General features: G+C 39.4%; 1 protein-coding gene across 9 annotated transcripts in view; it reads left to right on the forward strand.

Annotated features, from left to right (window-relative positions):
• ZNF567 (zinc finger protein 567) overlaps positions 1-13,782 on the forward strand; it is a 49,323-nt gene that overhangs the window by 28,194 nt on the left and 7,347 nt on the right. For 8 of the 9 annotated variants that reach the window (XM_054540236.2, XM_054540237.2, XM_024237937.3 and 5 more), the window contains 2 exons: positions 9,979-10,105; positions 10,461-10,547. In XM_054540236.2, coding sequence (XP_054396211.1) covers positions 9,979-10,105; positions 10,461-10,547 — 214 coding nt within the window. Of the gene's footprint in view, positions 1-9,974; positions 10,106-10,460; positions 10,548-13,782 lie in introns of those variants that run through there. The other variant, XM_054540239.2, reaches the window with a different exon arrangement.

Here is a 13,782-nt window from a genome sequence, read left to right on the forward strand (position 1 = left end):
TCCTCCTACCTATCTTTCCCTTCAGAAAACTGGTCCTCCCTTCTTCCCATATTGGTCAGATAAGACTTCTACCTTCCACAAATGCTCCCAATTTTAAACAATGTTCACACATTAAGTGGATATATCAGGCCAGGCATGGTGGCTCACACCTGTAATCCCAGCACTTTGGGAGTCTGAGGCAGAAGAATTGCTTGAGTCCAGGAGTTCAAGACCAGCCAGCCTGGGCAACATAGAGAGATCCTTGTCTCCACCAGAAATTAAAAAAAAAAAAAAAAAAAAAAATAGGCCAGGCGCGGTGGCTCACGCCTATAATCCCAGGACTTTGGGAGGCTGAGGTGGGCAGATCACCTGAGGTCAGAAGTTTGAGACCAGCCTGGCCAACATGGTGAAATGCTGTCTCTACTAAAAATATAAAAATTAGCTGGGCTTGGTGGCAGGTGCCTGTAATCCTAGCCAGTTGGGAGGCTGAGGCAAGAGAATTGCTTGAATCCAGGAGGCAGAGGTTGCAGTGAGTGAAGATTACGCTGCTGCACTCCAGCATGGGTGTCAGAGTGAGACTATCTCAAAAAAAGAAAAGAATTAGCCCAGTGCAGGTGCAGTGGTATGCGCCTGTGGTCCCAGTTATTTGGGAGGTTTAGGTGGGAGGATGGCTTAAGCCCAGAGGTCAGGTCTACAATGAGCCATGATGTCACTGCACTTCAGCCTGAGTGACAGAACAGGACTCTCTTTATTTAAAAAAAAAAAAATAGTGGATATACCATTCACTATCTCCTCTCTCAGTCTTCTTCCAGAAGCTATGCAGGGACAAAAATGCATTTCCTTGAACTAAATGAAAATGTATTACTGAATGAACCTGTCTTGTGTAGATTAAAAAAATATATAAGGCTTTATTACATCCACAGACTGGAGTCAAAATGGTAGTGAAATTGACAATTTATATAGAATTAGTAAGTAGCAAGAAGTCTTGTGTTGAGGCTTTGAGGATGGAAACGTGATTGGCAACTTGTACAAAGAACTGAGAATCTTGCGTTTCTTCTCTACCTTTAGTTTTGTTCACAGCTGCTAACAATTTCTAAAAATCTGTGGCCTTCCAATAACACCTTCTTAGTATATTAATTGTATTGTAGATTTATTTCTATTTTCACATTTCTTCCAATTTTATGTTTGGATGTAGAAGTAAATATATTTGTATAGACTGCCATACTAAACTAGAAGTATAACTCTTAAAATATTCTGCTTCTGGTTTCAAAGACACTACTCTTTCTTGTTTTACTCTGAACATTTATCTTTGTATCTGGACCTCTTAAATACTGGTGTTCTCCAGATTCTGTATTGGTTCTCTTCTATTTACACTCTCCTGTTCACTACCTACCACTATTATTCTAACGATGCTCAAGTAATTTTAATTCTAAACCTCTGTCTTTTTTGATGTATTGTCAAAACTATATATCCAGCCTCCAGCTAGATATCACCACCTACGTGTTCCTCAGATCCTTCATGCACATGCCTGAGATTCACTTCATTGTCTCCTTCTGCCCATCCTATCCTTTTGTTTTTTTCCAATCTGGTTAGGGCCCCAACCCCTACCCACCTGCTAATACAGCCAACATGAGTTAAAAGTCTCCCATTCACTGCAAAACCATTGAGTGGTAAATTCTGTTCCTCTTACCACAGTTCCCTCCATCCTCCACTGATACCGTCTTTATTTGGGTTCCTCTCTCATAGTGGTCACTTGTCTTCCCATTTAACATTTTCACTTATTTTCCACTTCTCCAAGGGCTCACCCCTGTGCTTGCTTACATATTTTTGTTTTCTGTGCTTTTGTGTTTAACTTTTTATTATGGTAAAATATACATAACAGAGAGCTTACCGTTTTAACCATTTTTAAGTGTATAATTCAAAGCCATTAAGTACGCTCACAAGTTGTGTAACTGTCACCACTATCTATTTCCGGAACTTTTTCTTCATTTCACGTAGAAATTCTGTACCAATAACACTAAACAGTTACTCCCAATTTTATTCTTTATAGCATCAGATGGAAAGTGCCTTAGAGGAATGTATACAGACATTTCATTAGGAGACAAGAAAATGTTAAAATGCTTATAACAGTTTAAATACAAGAATAATAATCATTAATGCTAATAGAGTTTTCCAGTTGATGAACATGATGCACATCTCCTTTTATTTAGATCTTCCTTAAATTCTCCCAGTAATGTTGCTTTCAGTGTACCAGTCTTGTAAATGTTTTTTTATCCTTGGATTTTTTTTAATGCTGCTGTAAATGGTGTTCATTTTTATTTAAATTTCCCACTGTTTATTGCTAGTACATGAAAATGCAATTGATTTTTTTATCTTGACCTGCAACCTTTCAAAACTCTCTTATTCTAGTAATTTTTTTTTTTTTGGTAGATTCTTAGAATTTTCTACATGGACAATCCTGTCATATGTGAATAATGACTGTTTTCTTTTTTTCTAATCTATAGTCTCTTCATTTCTGTCTTTCCTTACTACATTGTCTAGAACCTTCAGTACAATGTTGAGTAGAAGTTCTAAGAACAGACATTCTTGTCTTGTGCCCAACTTAGGCGAAAGTTATTTATTGTTTTTCATTATTAAGTTTGATATTAGCTATAGGATTAGGATTTTTTTTTCTTTTTTTTTTTCCTTGAGACAGAGTCTTGCCCTGTCGTCCAGGCTGGAGTGCAGTGGTGGATCTCGGCTCACTGCAACCTCTGCCTCCCAGGTTCAAGTGATTCTGGTGCGTCAGCCTCCCACGTAGCTGGGATTACAGGCATGCACCACCATGCTGGCCTAATTTTTGTATTTTTAGTAGAGACGGTGTTTCACCATATTGGCGAGGCTTGTCTTGAACTCTGGCCTCAAGTGTTCTGCCCGCCTTGGCTTCCCCAAGTATTGGGATTACAGGCGTGAGCCACCATGTCCAGCTGGAATTTCTTTTTAAATGATTGAAGACATTCCAGTTTGCTGATAGTTTTTATCATGACTGAGTGTTAAATTTTCTCAAAAGTTTTTCTGGGCCAGGTGTGGTGGCTCATGCCTGTAATCCCAGCACTTTGGGAGGCCAGGGCAGGTGAATCACTTGAGCCAGGAGTTCAAGACTGGCCTGGGCAACATACAAAAATACAAAAAAAAATTATCTGGATGTGGTGGTGGGCGCCTGTAATCCTAGCTGCTCGGGAGGCTGAGACAGGAGAATCGCTTGAACCCAGGAGGCGGAGGTTGCAGTGAGCCAAGATCGTGCCACTGCACTCCAGCCTGGGCAACAAAGAGTGAAACTCTGTCTCAAAACAAAACAAAAAACAAAAAAAGTGTTTCTTCATCTATTGGTTTTTCACATTATATGGCTTTTTTCTTTTTTTAATATTACTATAATGAATTATATTGATTGATTTTTGAAATATTAAATTTAGTTGTCCTGGGATAAACTCCACTTGGTCATGATATAATACTTTTGTATATATTGCTTTATATATTAAATATGATGAATTTGCTAATATGTTGTTACTGATTTTTCTTATCTGTGGTTCGTTTTTCTGTTTGGTGTCAGGGTAATGCTATCTCATAAATGAATTGGGATGTATTCTCTCCTCACTATTTTCTGAAAGAATTTATATAGAATTGGTATTGTTTCTTCTTAAACGTTTGTTAGAATTCATTGTGAAGCCATCTATCTGACTTGGAGATTTCTTTGTGGAAAGATGTTTAACCAGTAGTTCAATTTTGGCGATAGAATGAAGACGGTTCAGGTTATCAGTTTTTCTTTTAATTCAATGAGCTTTTGTAGTTTGTGACTGTCTAGGAATTTGTTCAGTTCATCTAAGTTGTAAAATGTATTGGCATAAAGTTGTTGCTCTTTTTATCCTTTTGATGTTTGTATAATCTGTAGCAATCCCCCTTTTTTATTCTTGTTATTGATGATTTGTATCTCTCACTTTTTCCCCTGGTTCGTTGGCTACAGGTATATCAATGTAGTTGATTTTTTCAAAGTACCACAGCAGCTTTTAGTTTCATTGATTTCTTCTAGTATTTTTGTTTCCTCATTTCTCCTCTTTTATTTTGTATTTCCTTTCCCTCTCATGACCTTGGGTATAATTATCTCTTCTTTTCCAATTCTTACATAGATGGAAGTGTATATTGAGTTAAGACATTTCTTTTTTTCTAATAGAAGCTTTAAATGCTATAAATTTCTCTGTAAGCACTATTTAAAGGGCTTCCAACAAGTTTTGACATGTTGCATTTTCTTATTCAGTTGAAAATATTTTCTAATTTTCTCATGTTTGTTTTTTACCCATTGGTTATTTAGAAATGTGTTTAATTTCCAGATATTTGGGGATTTTCCAGGTAGCTTCCTGTAACTGGTTCTAGTTTAATTCTGTTGCAGTCAGCGCTGAGTCTATATGATGTCTTCCTAAATTTATGGAGACTTCTTTTATAGCACAGAGTACAGTTTAATTTGGTCAGTGTTCTCTGTGCCCTTGTAAAGAATGCATATTCTGATGTTATTGGGTGTATCCTGTAAATATCAGTGAGATTAAATTGGTTGATTGTGTTGAAAGTTTTCTGTATTCTTATTGTTCTTCAGTCTGTTACAGCAATGACTGAAGGAAGAAAGTTGAAATCTGCTATTATAACTAAGCTTTGTTTTTAGATGCATTTATATTTAGGATTGTTGTGTCCTCTCATGAATTCACCCTGCCCTGTTATTATGAAATGCTTCCATTAATCCTTGATAATATTCTAAATAATATTGTCCTGAAATCTATTTTGGTTAATATTTTTATAGCCATTCTAACTTTCTTATGATTGTATGGTGTCTTCGTTCTTTGTGCTGCTATAACAGAATGCGTGAAACTGGATAATTTATGAAGAACAAAAATAAATTTTCTCACAATTCTGGAGGCTGGGAGGTCCAAGATGAAGATTCAGGCAGGTTTGGGTGTCTGGTGAGGTCTCTTCTCTGCTTCCAAGATGGCACCTTGAGCCGGTGTCCTCACATGGCAAAAGTACAAGCCAGCCACATGCTACATGAAGCCCCTTTTACAAGGGCCTTAATCCCATTCACAAAGGGAGAAACCTTAATGACTGGCCTAATCACGTATTAAAGGCCCTACTTCGTAATACTATCACATTGGCAACACCTGAATGTTGTTTGGTTTTTGTTTCGAGATAGGGTCTCGCTCTGTAGCCCAGGCTGGAGTTCAGTGGCACAATCATGGCTCACTTCAGCCTCAACATCCTGGGCTCACGCGATCCTCCCACCTCAGCCTCCTGAGTAGCTGATACTACAGGCATGTGACACCATGCCCAGCTAATTTTTCTATTTTTTGTAGAGACAGGATTTCACCATGTTGTCTAGGCTGGTCTTGAGCTTTTGGGTTCAAGCAATCCGCCTGCCTTGGCCTCCCAAAGTGCTAGGATTACAGGCGTGAGCCACTGTGCCCAGCCTATAATAATTCTGTTTTAACATTCTTGTTTTTTGCTTGTTTGTTTGAGACTCTGTTGCCCAGGCTGGAGTGCAGTGGTACAATCAGAGCTCACTCCAGCCTCCAACTCCTGGGCTCAAGTGATCCCCCCACCTCAGTCTCCAGTGTAGCTGGGACCACAGGTGTGTGTCACCACACCTAGCTAATTTTTAAATTTTTTGTAGAGACAGGGTTTTGCTAAGTTGCCCAGGCTGGTCTCCTGGGCTCAAGTGATCTTTCTGCCTCAGCTTCCCAGAGTTCTGGAATTACCAGCATGAGCCACTGTGCCCAGCCCATCTTGTTTGTTAAATCCATCACCTCTGTCATTTCTGGGTCTGTTTCTTTTAATCATTTTTTTCCCCTCATGAATATTAGTCCTATTTTGCATGCTTGGAAATTTTTTACTTGAATTTTAAATTGCTGAATGCTGGATTTTGTTATGTTACATTAAAGAATTAAGTTACTTCAGTCCATTTTGATCCTTTTGAGGCTTGCTTTTAAGTTTTTGTTAGTGTAGGTCAAGAGCAGCATTTTGGTCTACGGCTAATTTAGTCTCATTCCTGGAGCTACATTAACACATTATTTTCACCCAAAATTCATAGTTTACATTAGGGTTCACTATTGATATTGATATTGTGGGTTTTGACAAATATATAATGGCATATATTCACCATTATATTATCTTACAAAATGGTTTCACTGCCCTAAAAATCCTCTTTGCTCTTTCTATTTATCCCTCCCTCCCTGCTACCCCCTGGAAACCACTGATCTTTTTACTCTCTCCAAAATGTTGCCTTTTCCAGAATGCCATTTGGTTAGAATCTGGAAGGCTGTATACCATGTAGCCTTTTCAGAGTGGCTTCATTCACTTCGTAATATGCATTTAAATTCCTCCTAACCCGTTTTTGCTTATCTGTTCCTACATTCTGTTGTATTTTGTGTCAGTCATATACGTTTTAATGATTCATTTTCATTCCTCTGTTAGCTTTTTAGTTATGCGTTTGGATTTTTTGTGTGATTGCCCTAGGATTACAGTATGGATCTTCAACTTATCAGGATTTTCTTAAGGTTAATATTAAATTAGTTATGGTAAAAATATATCAATCTTGCCACATTATAGTTTCATTTATTAATACCTGTCTTTTACTTTTTTGTTTGCCATGTGTGTGATATTTATGTTTGTAATAAATGGTATTAGAAGGGTCTATAGTCCACAGGCCAAAATCCAGCCTGTTTCCTATTTTGTACAGATTGTGAGCTAAGAATTGTCTTTGCATTTGAAACGTTTGAAAACATTTACATGAAAAAATATTCCTGACATACTAAAACTTCATGAAATTTAAATATTAGTGTCCATAACTAAGTTTTATTGAAACACATCTTTGCTCATTTATTTACATATTATCTGTGGTTGCTTTCATGCTAAAATAGCAGAAGACATTCCCTGACTGCTGCTTGAAACAGTCATATCTCGTAAAGAAGAAAGGAAATGAATATTTATACTCTTACAATTTTTCTTATTTTCTTCATACCTTCCTAAAGACCTTAGTGTTATTTTTACCTTAAGCCTGAAGAATTTCCTTTAGGCCCCACCACCCCTCCCCCTTCCCCCGCTCCAGAGATGGAGGTCTCACTTTGTTGCCCAGGCTGATCTCAAACTCCTGGCTTCAAGCAGTCTTCCTGCCTCAGCCCCACAAAGTGTCCGGATTACAGAAGTAAGCCACCATATCCAGCCTATTAGCATTTTTGATGTTGCAGTCCTGTGGTGATGTTGCCCAGGCTGATCTCAAACTCCTGGCTTCAAGCAGTCTTCCTGCTTCAGCCCTCCAAAGTGCCCAGATTACAGAAGTAAGCCACTACGCCTGGCCTATTAGTATTTTTGATGGTGCAGTCCTGCTGGTGATGAATTCTCTAGGTTTTATCTGAAAATATCTTTATGTTGCCTTCATTTTGAATATATAGTTTTGCTTCATGTAGAATTCTTGGCTGTGTAGCAGTTTAATTAGGATTTGGCTAAGTTTGGTTTTCTTTGGTGTTTATCCTTTTAGGGTTAATTAAACTCTTTGAATATGTAAATTAAAAGTTCTTGCCAAGTTTGGAGTTAGGCCATTATTTCCATAAAATTTATTTATGCCCTTTCTTTTTCTCTCCCCATTCTGGGACTCTAATTATATCCATGTTGGATTTTTGAATATGACCTATGGATCTTAGTGAGTCTGTTCATTTTTCATGATTCTTTTTTCTTTCTGTTCAGATTACTTACTTTCTCTTGATTGATTTACATGGATACTGATTCTCTATTTCTGCACTCCTATCGAGCTTATCTAGTTAATTTTTTATTTCATTTATTTCTTTGAATACATTTAGAACAGCTACTTTGAAGCCTTTTTTTTTTGGCAAAATCCAACATCAGGGCCCACTAGTAGTTAGTTTCTGTGATTGTCTTTTGGTGACTACAGGTCTTACTCCCCCCACTCCTTTTTGTTTTGTTTTGTTTGCATGTTTAGTAATTTTTGCTAGAAAACTGGACATCATAAATAGTATTGTAATCTGAATTCTGTTATGTCTGTTATGTTCTTCTGATAATTATTATTATTTTTAGTAGGCTTGTAATCAAACATCAAACTTTGTCTTCCTGCTCAGTGTAAAGCAGTTGATATATCCTCTTAGTTCTTCAAGCTTCTACCTGCTGCCTTTTACTCTAACCTCCTGAAAGCAGATAGGTTCTCTCTTGTGTTCATCTACTTTTCTCTCAATCAAGGAATTGGTGAGTGTTTAGATTTGGGGGCTTACGTCCTGCATTTCTCTTTTTCAAGTTTTACCCTCTACACTTCCTGCTGCTTTGTCAGTTCAACCTCTGACACCTTAATCCCGTAAGCCTTAAGTTTTATTCTTCTTGGGCTGTGGAATACCATCAGTCAAGAAGCAGAAGCCTTAGAATCTTACTAGGTGCACTTTTATTTTTCAAGATTCTTTTCTGTTGTATTTCTGCCTGCTTTTTGCTAAGCCCTCTGTGATCTCTCCAACACATGCATATTTTATCAACCAGGAGTTTGGCAGAGTTTATGCTCAGATTTTCATTTTCATCCTTTCTGTAGTTCCCTCGCTTCCAGAATTAACCTAAATTTCCAGCTCTCACTTTTTTTTTTTTTGTGACACAATCTCTCTCTGTCGCCCAGACTGGAGTGCAGTGGCACAATCTCGGCTCACTACAACCTCCTTCTCCCGGGTTCAAGCAATTGTACTGCCTCAGCCTCCCATGTAGCTAGGATTACAGGCACCCACCACCACACCCAGCTAATTTTTGTATTTTTAGTAGAGACAGGGTTTTGCCATGTTAGCTAGGCTGGTTTCAAACTCCTGACCTCAGACGAGCCACCACGCCCAGCCTCAAGCTCTCGTTTCTGTCCTCCCATTACCTTTGAGGAAGTAAGTGGTGGTTTTATGCCATGAGAGCTGTGGGGTTTCAGGTACCGTGATGCAAAAAAAGCCACAAAATTAGTAGTTCTTGTACATTGCAGTTGCTATCCTTCAAGGATAAGCTCTTTTCCAGTTTCCGCCTGCTTTAGTTGCTTTCCAGTGCTTTCTATTAGTTGTTTATTGTATGGCATGTGCACATTTTATAATTATTATCTGAGGGAATGTTTCCCTGACTGTTTTACTCTGTTATTGCTGCATGCTGAAAAATCTCACCATGCACATACAATTTTCTTCATGTATAACATACTCATGTTAAATGGGGAAACATTTTCCTCCTTAGTGAAGCCTGAAAAATTGTTCTACCTTTGTGATAAATGCTGTATCTTGTACAAACTTCTTTGTTGTACCTGTGACACCTTCTTGCAGGTTTGTGTTTACTTACATTTTCTTGCAAGTATGTGTTACATGCCTCTGGTAACTTCTGAGCAGAAACAGTGTTTGTCTTGGCACTTCCATAAATAAATACAGTTTTTGGCATTAAGTGGCTTCACAGTCAATATTCTTAGAATGTGTTATTTAAAAACTAACTGATGGATATTTTTACCTTGATTTTTGTTTTCCCTACAATATAAATCATAGAACAGGGAAAATTGTAGTCTTTCTATATTAGGATTCGTATGACTGCCACAAGGAAGCAGGGTCAAAAGTAGTTCCCAATATCTAGTCCACCTGTTCTTTTTCTTTTTTTTTTTTTTGGACAGAGTCCTGCTCTGTCGCCCAGGCTGGAGTGCAGTGGCATGATCTGGGCTCACTGCATCCTCCACCTCCTGGTTTCAAGCTATTCTCTTGCCTCAGCCTCCCATGTAACTGGGATTACAGGCACGCGCCACTATGCCCAGCTAATTTTTTGTATTTTTAGTAGACATGGGGTTTCACCATCTTGACCAGGGTGGTTTTTAACTCCTGACCTCAAGTGATCCACCCACTTCGGCCTCCCAAAGTGCTGGGATTACAGGCGTGAACCACCGCACCTGGCCAAGTCCACCTGTTCTGATTACAGTTCCATCCATTCTAGGGATCAGTGTCTTTCAATGATGTGACTGTGGACTTCACTCAGGAGGAGTGGCAGCACCTGGATCATGCTCAGAAGACTCTATATATGGATGTGATGTTGGAAAACTATTGCCACCTCATCTCTGTGGGTAAGAAAATCCTCTTTGATACTTCAGTAGCATGCACTTCCTGTCAAAGTGCCTAAGTGTGTATAATCTTGAATTTCAGGAATAAGAGGTGATGAATTCCTTTTGGTTAGCAGAATGAATGATTGTGTCTTCACTTAGCCAGTGCCAGGTGCTACCTATATTGTTACACAAATGGGTGTCTTAATTTGCAGTACTGAACATGCCCCCTTCCTCATTTTTCAATGGTATTATAGCCCAATCCACTTAAGTCTGTCTTTCCCTTTTCAGGGTGTTACATGACCAAACCTGATGTGCCTTCCTCATTTTTCAATGGTATTATAGCCCAATCCACTTAAGTCTGTCTTTCCCTTTTCAGGGTGTCACATGACCAAACCTGATGTGATCCTCAAGTTAGAACGAGGAGAAGAGCCATGGACATCATTTGCAGGTCATATCTGCTTGGGTGAGTTTCTGGCTCCTAGGCAGACACAGTCTAGCAGAATGTAAATTTAAAGGGGTCAAGTGGTGGGTGATACCTTTGAAATGTTTCAGGAGTATCTTTTTTTAAAGGCTCTTGACCTCTGAAAACCTTCATGCCTATAAAACTCAAAACCAGACTTTTAGGCTAGGTATGGTGGCTCATGCCTATAATCTGACACTTTGGGAGGCCAAGGTGAGAGGATCACTTGAGGTCACGAGTTCAAAGCCAGCCTGGACAGCATAGCAAGACCCCATCACTACAAAAAGATAAAAATAAAAAGGTGTGGTGGCTCACACCTTTCATCCCAGCACTTTGGGAGGCCAAGATGGGCAGATCCCTTGAGCCCAGGAGTTTGCAACCAGTCTGGGAATCATGGCAAAACCCCATCTTTACAAAAAAAAATACAAAAGTTAGCTGGGCATGGTGGTGTGCACCTTTAGTCCCAGCTACTCAGGAAGCTAAGGTGGGAGGATCACTTAAGCCCAGGAGGTCAAGTCTGTGGTCAGCCGTGATTGCACAACTCCAACCTGGGAGACAGAGCAAGAGCCTGTCTCAAAAAAAAAAAAAAAAAGCCGGGAATGATGGCATACACCTGTGGTTCCAGCTACTCAGAAGGTTGAGGTAGGAGAATCACTTGAGCCCAAGGATGCAAGGTTACAGTGAGCTAGGATTATACCACTACACACCAGCCTGGGCTACAGAGTCAAGACCCTGTCTCAAAAACAAAAACAGAACCAGACTTTTAAATATCACTCTCTCCGGCTGGGCACGGTGGCTCACACCTGTAATCCTAGCACTTTGGGCGGCTGAGGCAGGCAGATCACCTGAGGTCAGGAGTTTGAAACCAACCTGGCCAACATAATGAAACCCTGTCTCTACTAAAAATACAAAAATTAGCTGGGTGTGGTGGCACATGCCTGTAATCCCAGCGACTCGGGAGGCTGAGGCCGGAGAATCGTTTAAACCCAGTAGGCGGAGGTTCCAGTGAGCCAAGATGGTGCCACTGCACTCCAGCCTGGGCAACAGAGCGAGACTCCATTTGAAAAAAAAAAATAATACATATATATATCACTCTCCCCAAATACATTCTTTCCTAGTTTGCTTCATATTATCAAAAACAACTGCCACTCTGAATGTACCATAAGCCATCTTTCTTTTAGATCTTTTTTATTAGCTCATGTATCTTTTTCCAGCCTTCTCAGTCCTTATCTTGCCATTGTGATAAGTTTTGTCAGGAAAGGTTTATTTATTTATTTATTGGTTGTTTTTTGTTTTTGTTTTTGAGATGGAGTCTTACTCTGTCACCCAGGCTGGAGTGCAGTGACGTCATCTCGGCTCACTGCAACCTCCACCTCCCAGGTTCAAGCGATTCTCCTGCCTCAGCCTCCTAAGTAGCTGGGATTACAGGCGCGCACCAACAGGCCTGGCTAACTTTTTTATATTTTTAGTAGAGATGGGGTTTCACCATGTTGGCCAGGCTGGTCTCAAACTCCTGACCTTGTGATCTGCCCACCTCGGCCTCCCAAAGTGCTGGGATTACAGGCTTGAGCCACTGCACCTGGCACCATTGTAATAGATTTCTTTCAGGCTTTCTTCAGCCTGTCTTTAAGAAGAGAAAATTATTGGTTAGTGGTCCTCTCCTTACTTACTTAACATTTCCTTTCCTTCATACCACCTCGGCTTTGTTTTCTGTGCTGAGCTCCCCTTCTCACTACAAATTTAGCTATTAATTTTAGAACTCATTTAACACAACCCAGGTTGATAAAGTTGCCATTTTCTTCCGTTAAACCTTTGTGGTTCATTTTACATGGCTTTTCATCATTCCTGCAATCAATCCTTCGTTTAAGTGAAATAACACTAATTCTTATCCTAATTCCTTGAATGCTTATTTACAACTTGGCCTGTTTTCTTCACCACTGTGACCATATCACCTGAAAAATACTTGGCATATAATAGTCACAACAGATTTTATTCTTTTAAATAAATGTTTATTGTTTCACTGAACACTTGGTCACATTTCTCTCATGTGCCCTCACATGACCTACCTTTCAATTATGATTCCATCCATTCTCAGACTGATGCTGTTTATTTTATGTAGATGGCTCTGATGTCAACATACAAAGCACATTTCTCCTACCTTCACTCCAGCCATCAGGCGTACTACAGTCTATCATCTCACCTATTTTCTGACAATGTGTCAGAAATGAAAATCACTGGCTTTCTCAGCTCTTAAATTTTTTCCCACTATTTATTTATTTATTTATTTATTTATTCATTTATTATTTTTGAGATGGAGTCCTGCTCTGTCACCCAGGCTGGAGTGCAGTGGTGCAGTCTCAGCTCACTGCAAACTCCACCTCCTGGGTTCAAGTGATTCTCCTGCCTCAGCCTCTGGAGTAGCTGGGATTACAGGTGCCTACCACCATGTCCGGCTAATTTTTGTATTTTTAGTAGAGATGGGGTTTCGCCATGTTGGCCAGGCTGGTCTCGAACTCCTGACCTCAGGTGATCCACCTGCCTCAGCCTCCCAAAGTGCTCAGATTGCAGGCATGAGCCACCGTGCCCGGCCTCCCATTATTTAACTCAAAATAATAATAATAATAATAAATATAATATATTATTATATTAAATATAATAATATATAAATTATTAAATAATTAAATATATTATTATTGTTGTTTTGTTGTTGTTGTCATTGTTATTATTATTATTATTATTATTATTATTAGAGATGCAGTTTTGCTCTTGTTGCCCAGGCTGGAGTGCAATGGCGCGATCTCGACTCACCGCAACCTCCGGCTCCCAGGTTCAAGCAATTCTTCTGCCTCAGCCTCCTGGTTAGCTGGGATTACAGGCATCAGCCACCATGTCCGGCTAATTTCGTATTTTTAGTAGAGATGGGGCTTCGCCATGTTGGCCAGGCTGGTCTTGAACTCCTGACCTCAGGTGATCTGCCTGCGTCAGCCTCCCAAAGTGCTGGGATTACAGACCTGAGCCACCATGCCCGATCCCTTCAAATTTATTTTGTTTCTACTACAAAGTCAACTTGATTTTTCTGTCTCTCTTATCATTTCTTATGGATCTCTTCACAATTTGTAATATGGTTATCAGCTTGTGAAATATATTGACATCCTCCCATATTCTCATTTCTCACTGACATCATACAAAATGACAACTATCTTATTTCATGTATTTATTACTGGAATTACCATTCGTC

This window comes from Pongo abelii, chromosome 20, assembly GCF_028885655.2.
Source record: "Pongo abelii isolate AG06213 chromosome 20, NHGRI_mPonAbe1-v2.0_pri, whole genome shotgun sequence".
NCBI lineage: Eukaryota > Metazoa > Chordata > Mammalia > Primates > Hominidae > Pongo > Pongo abelii.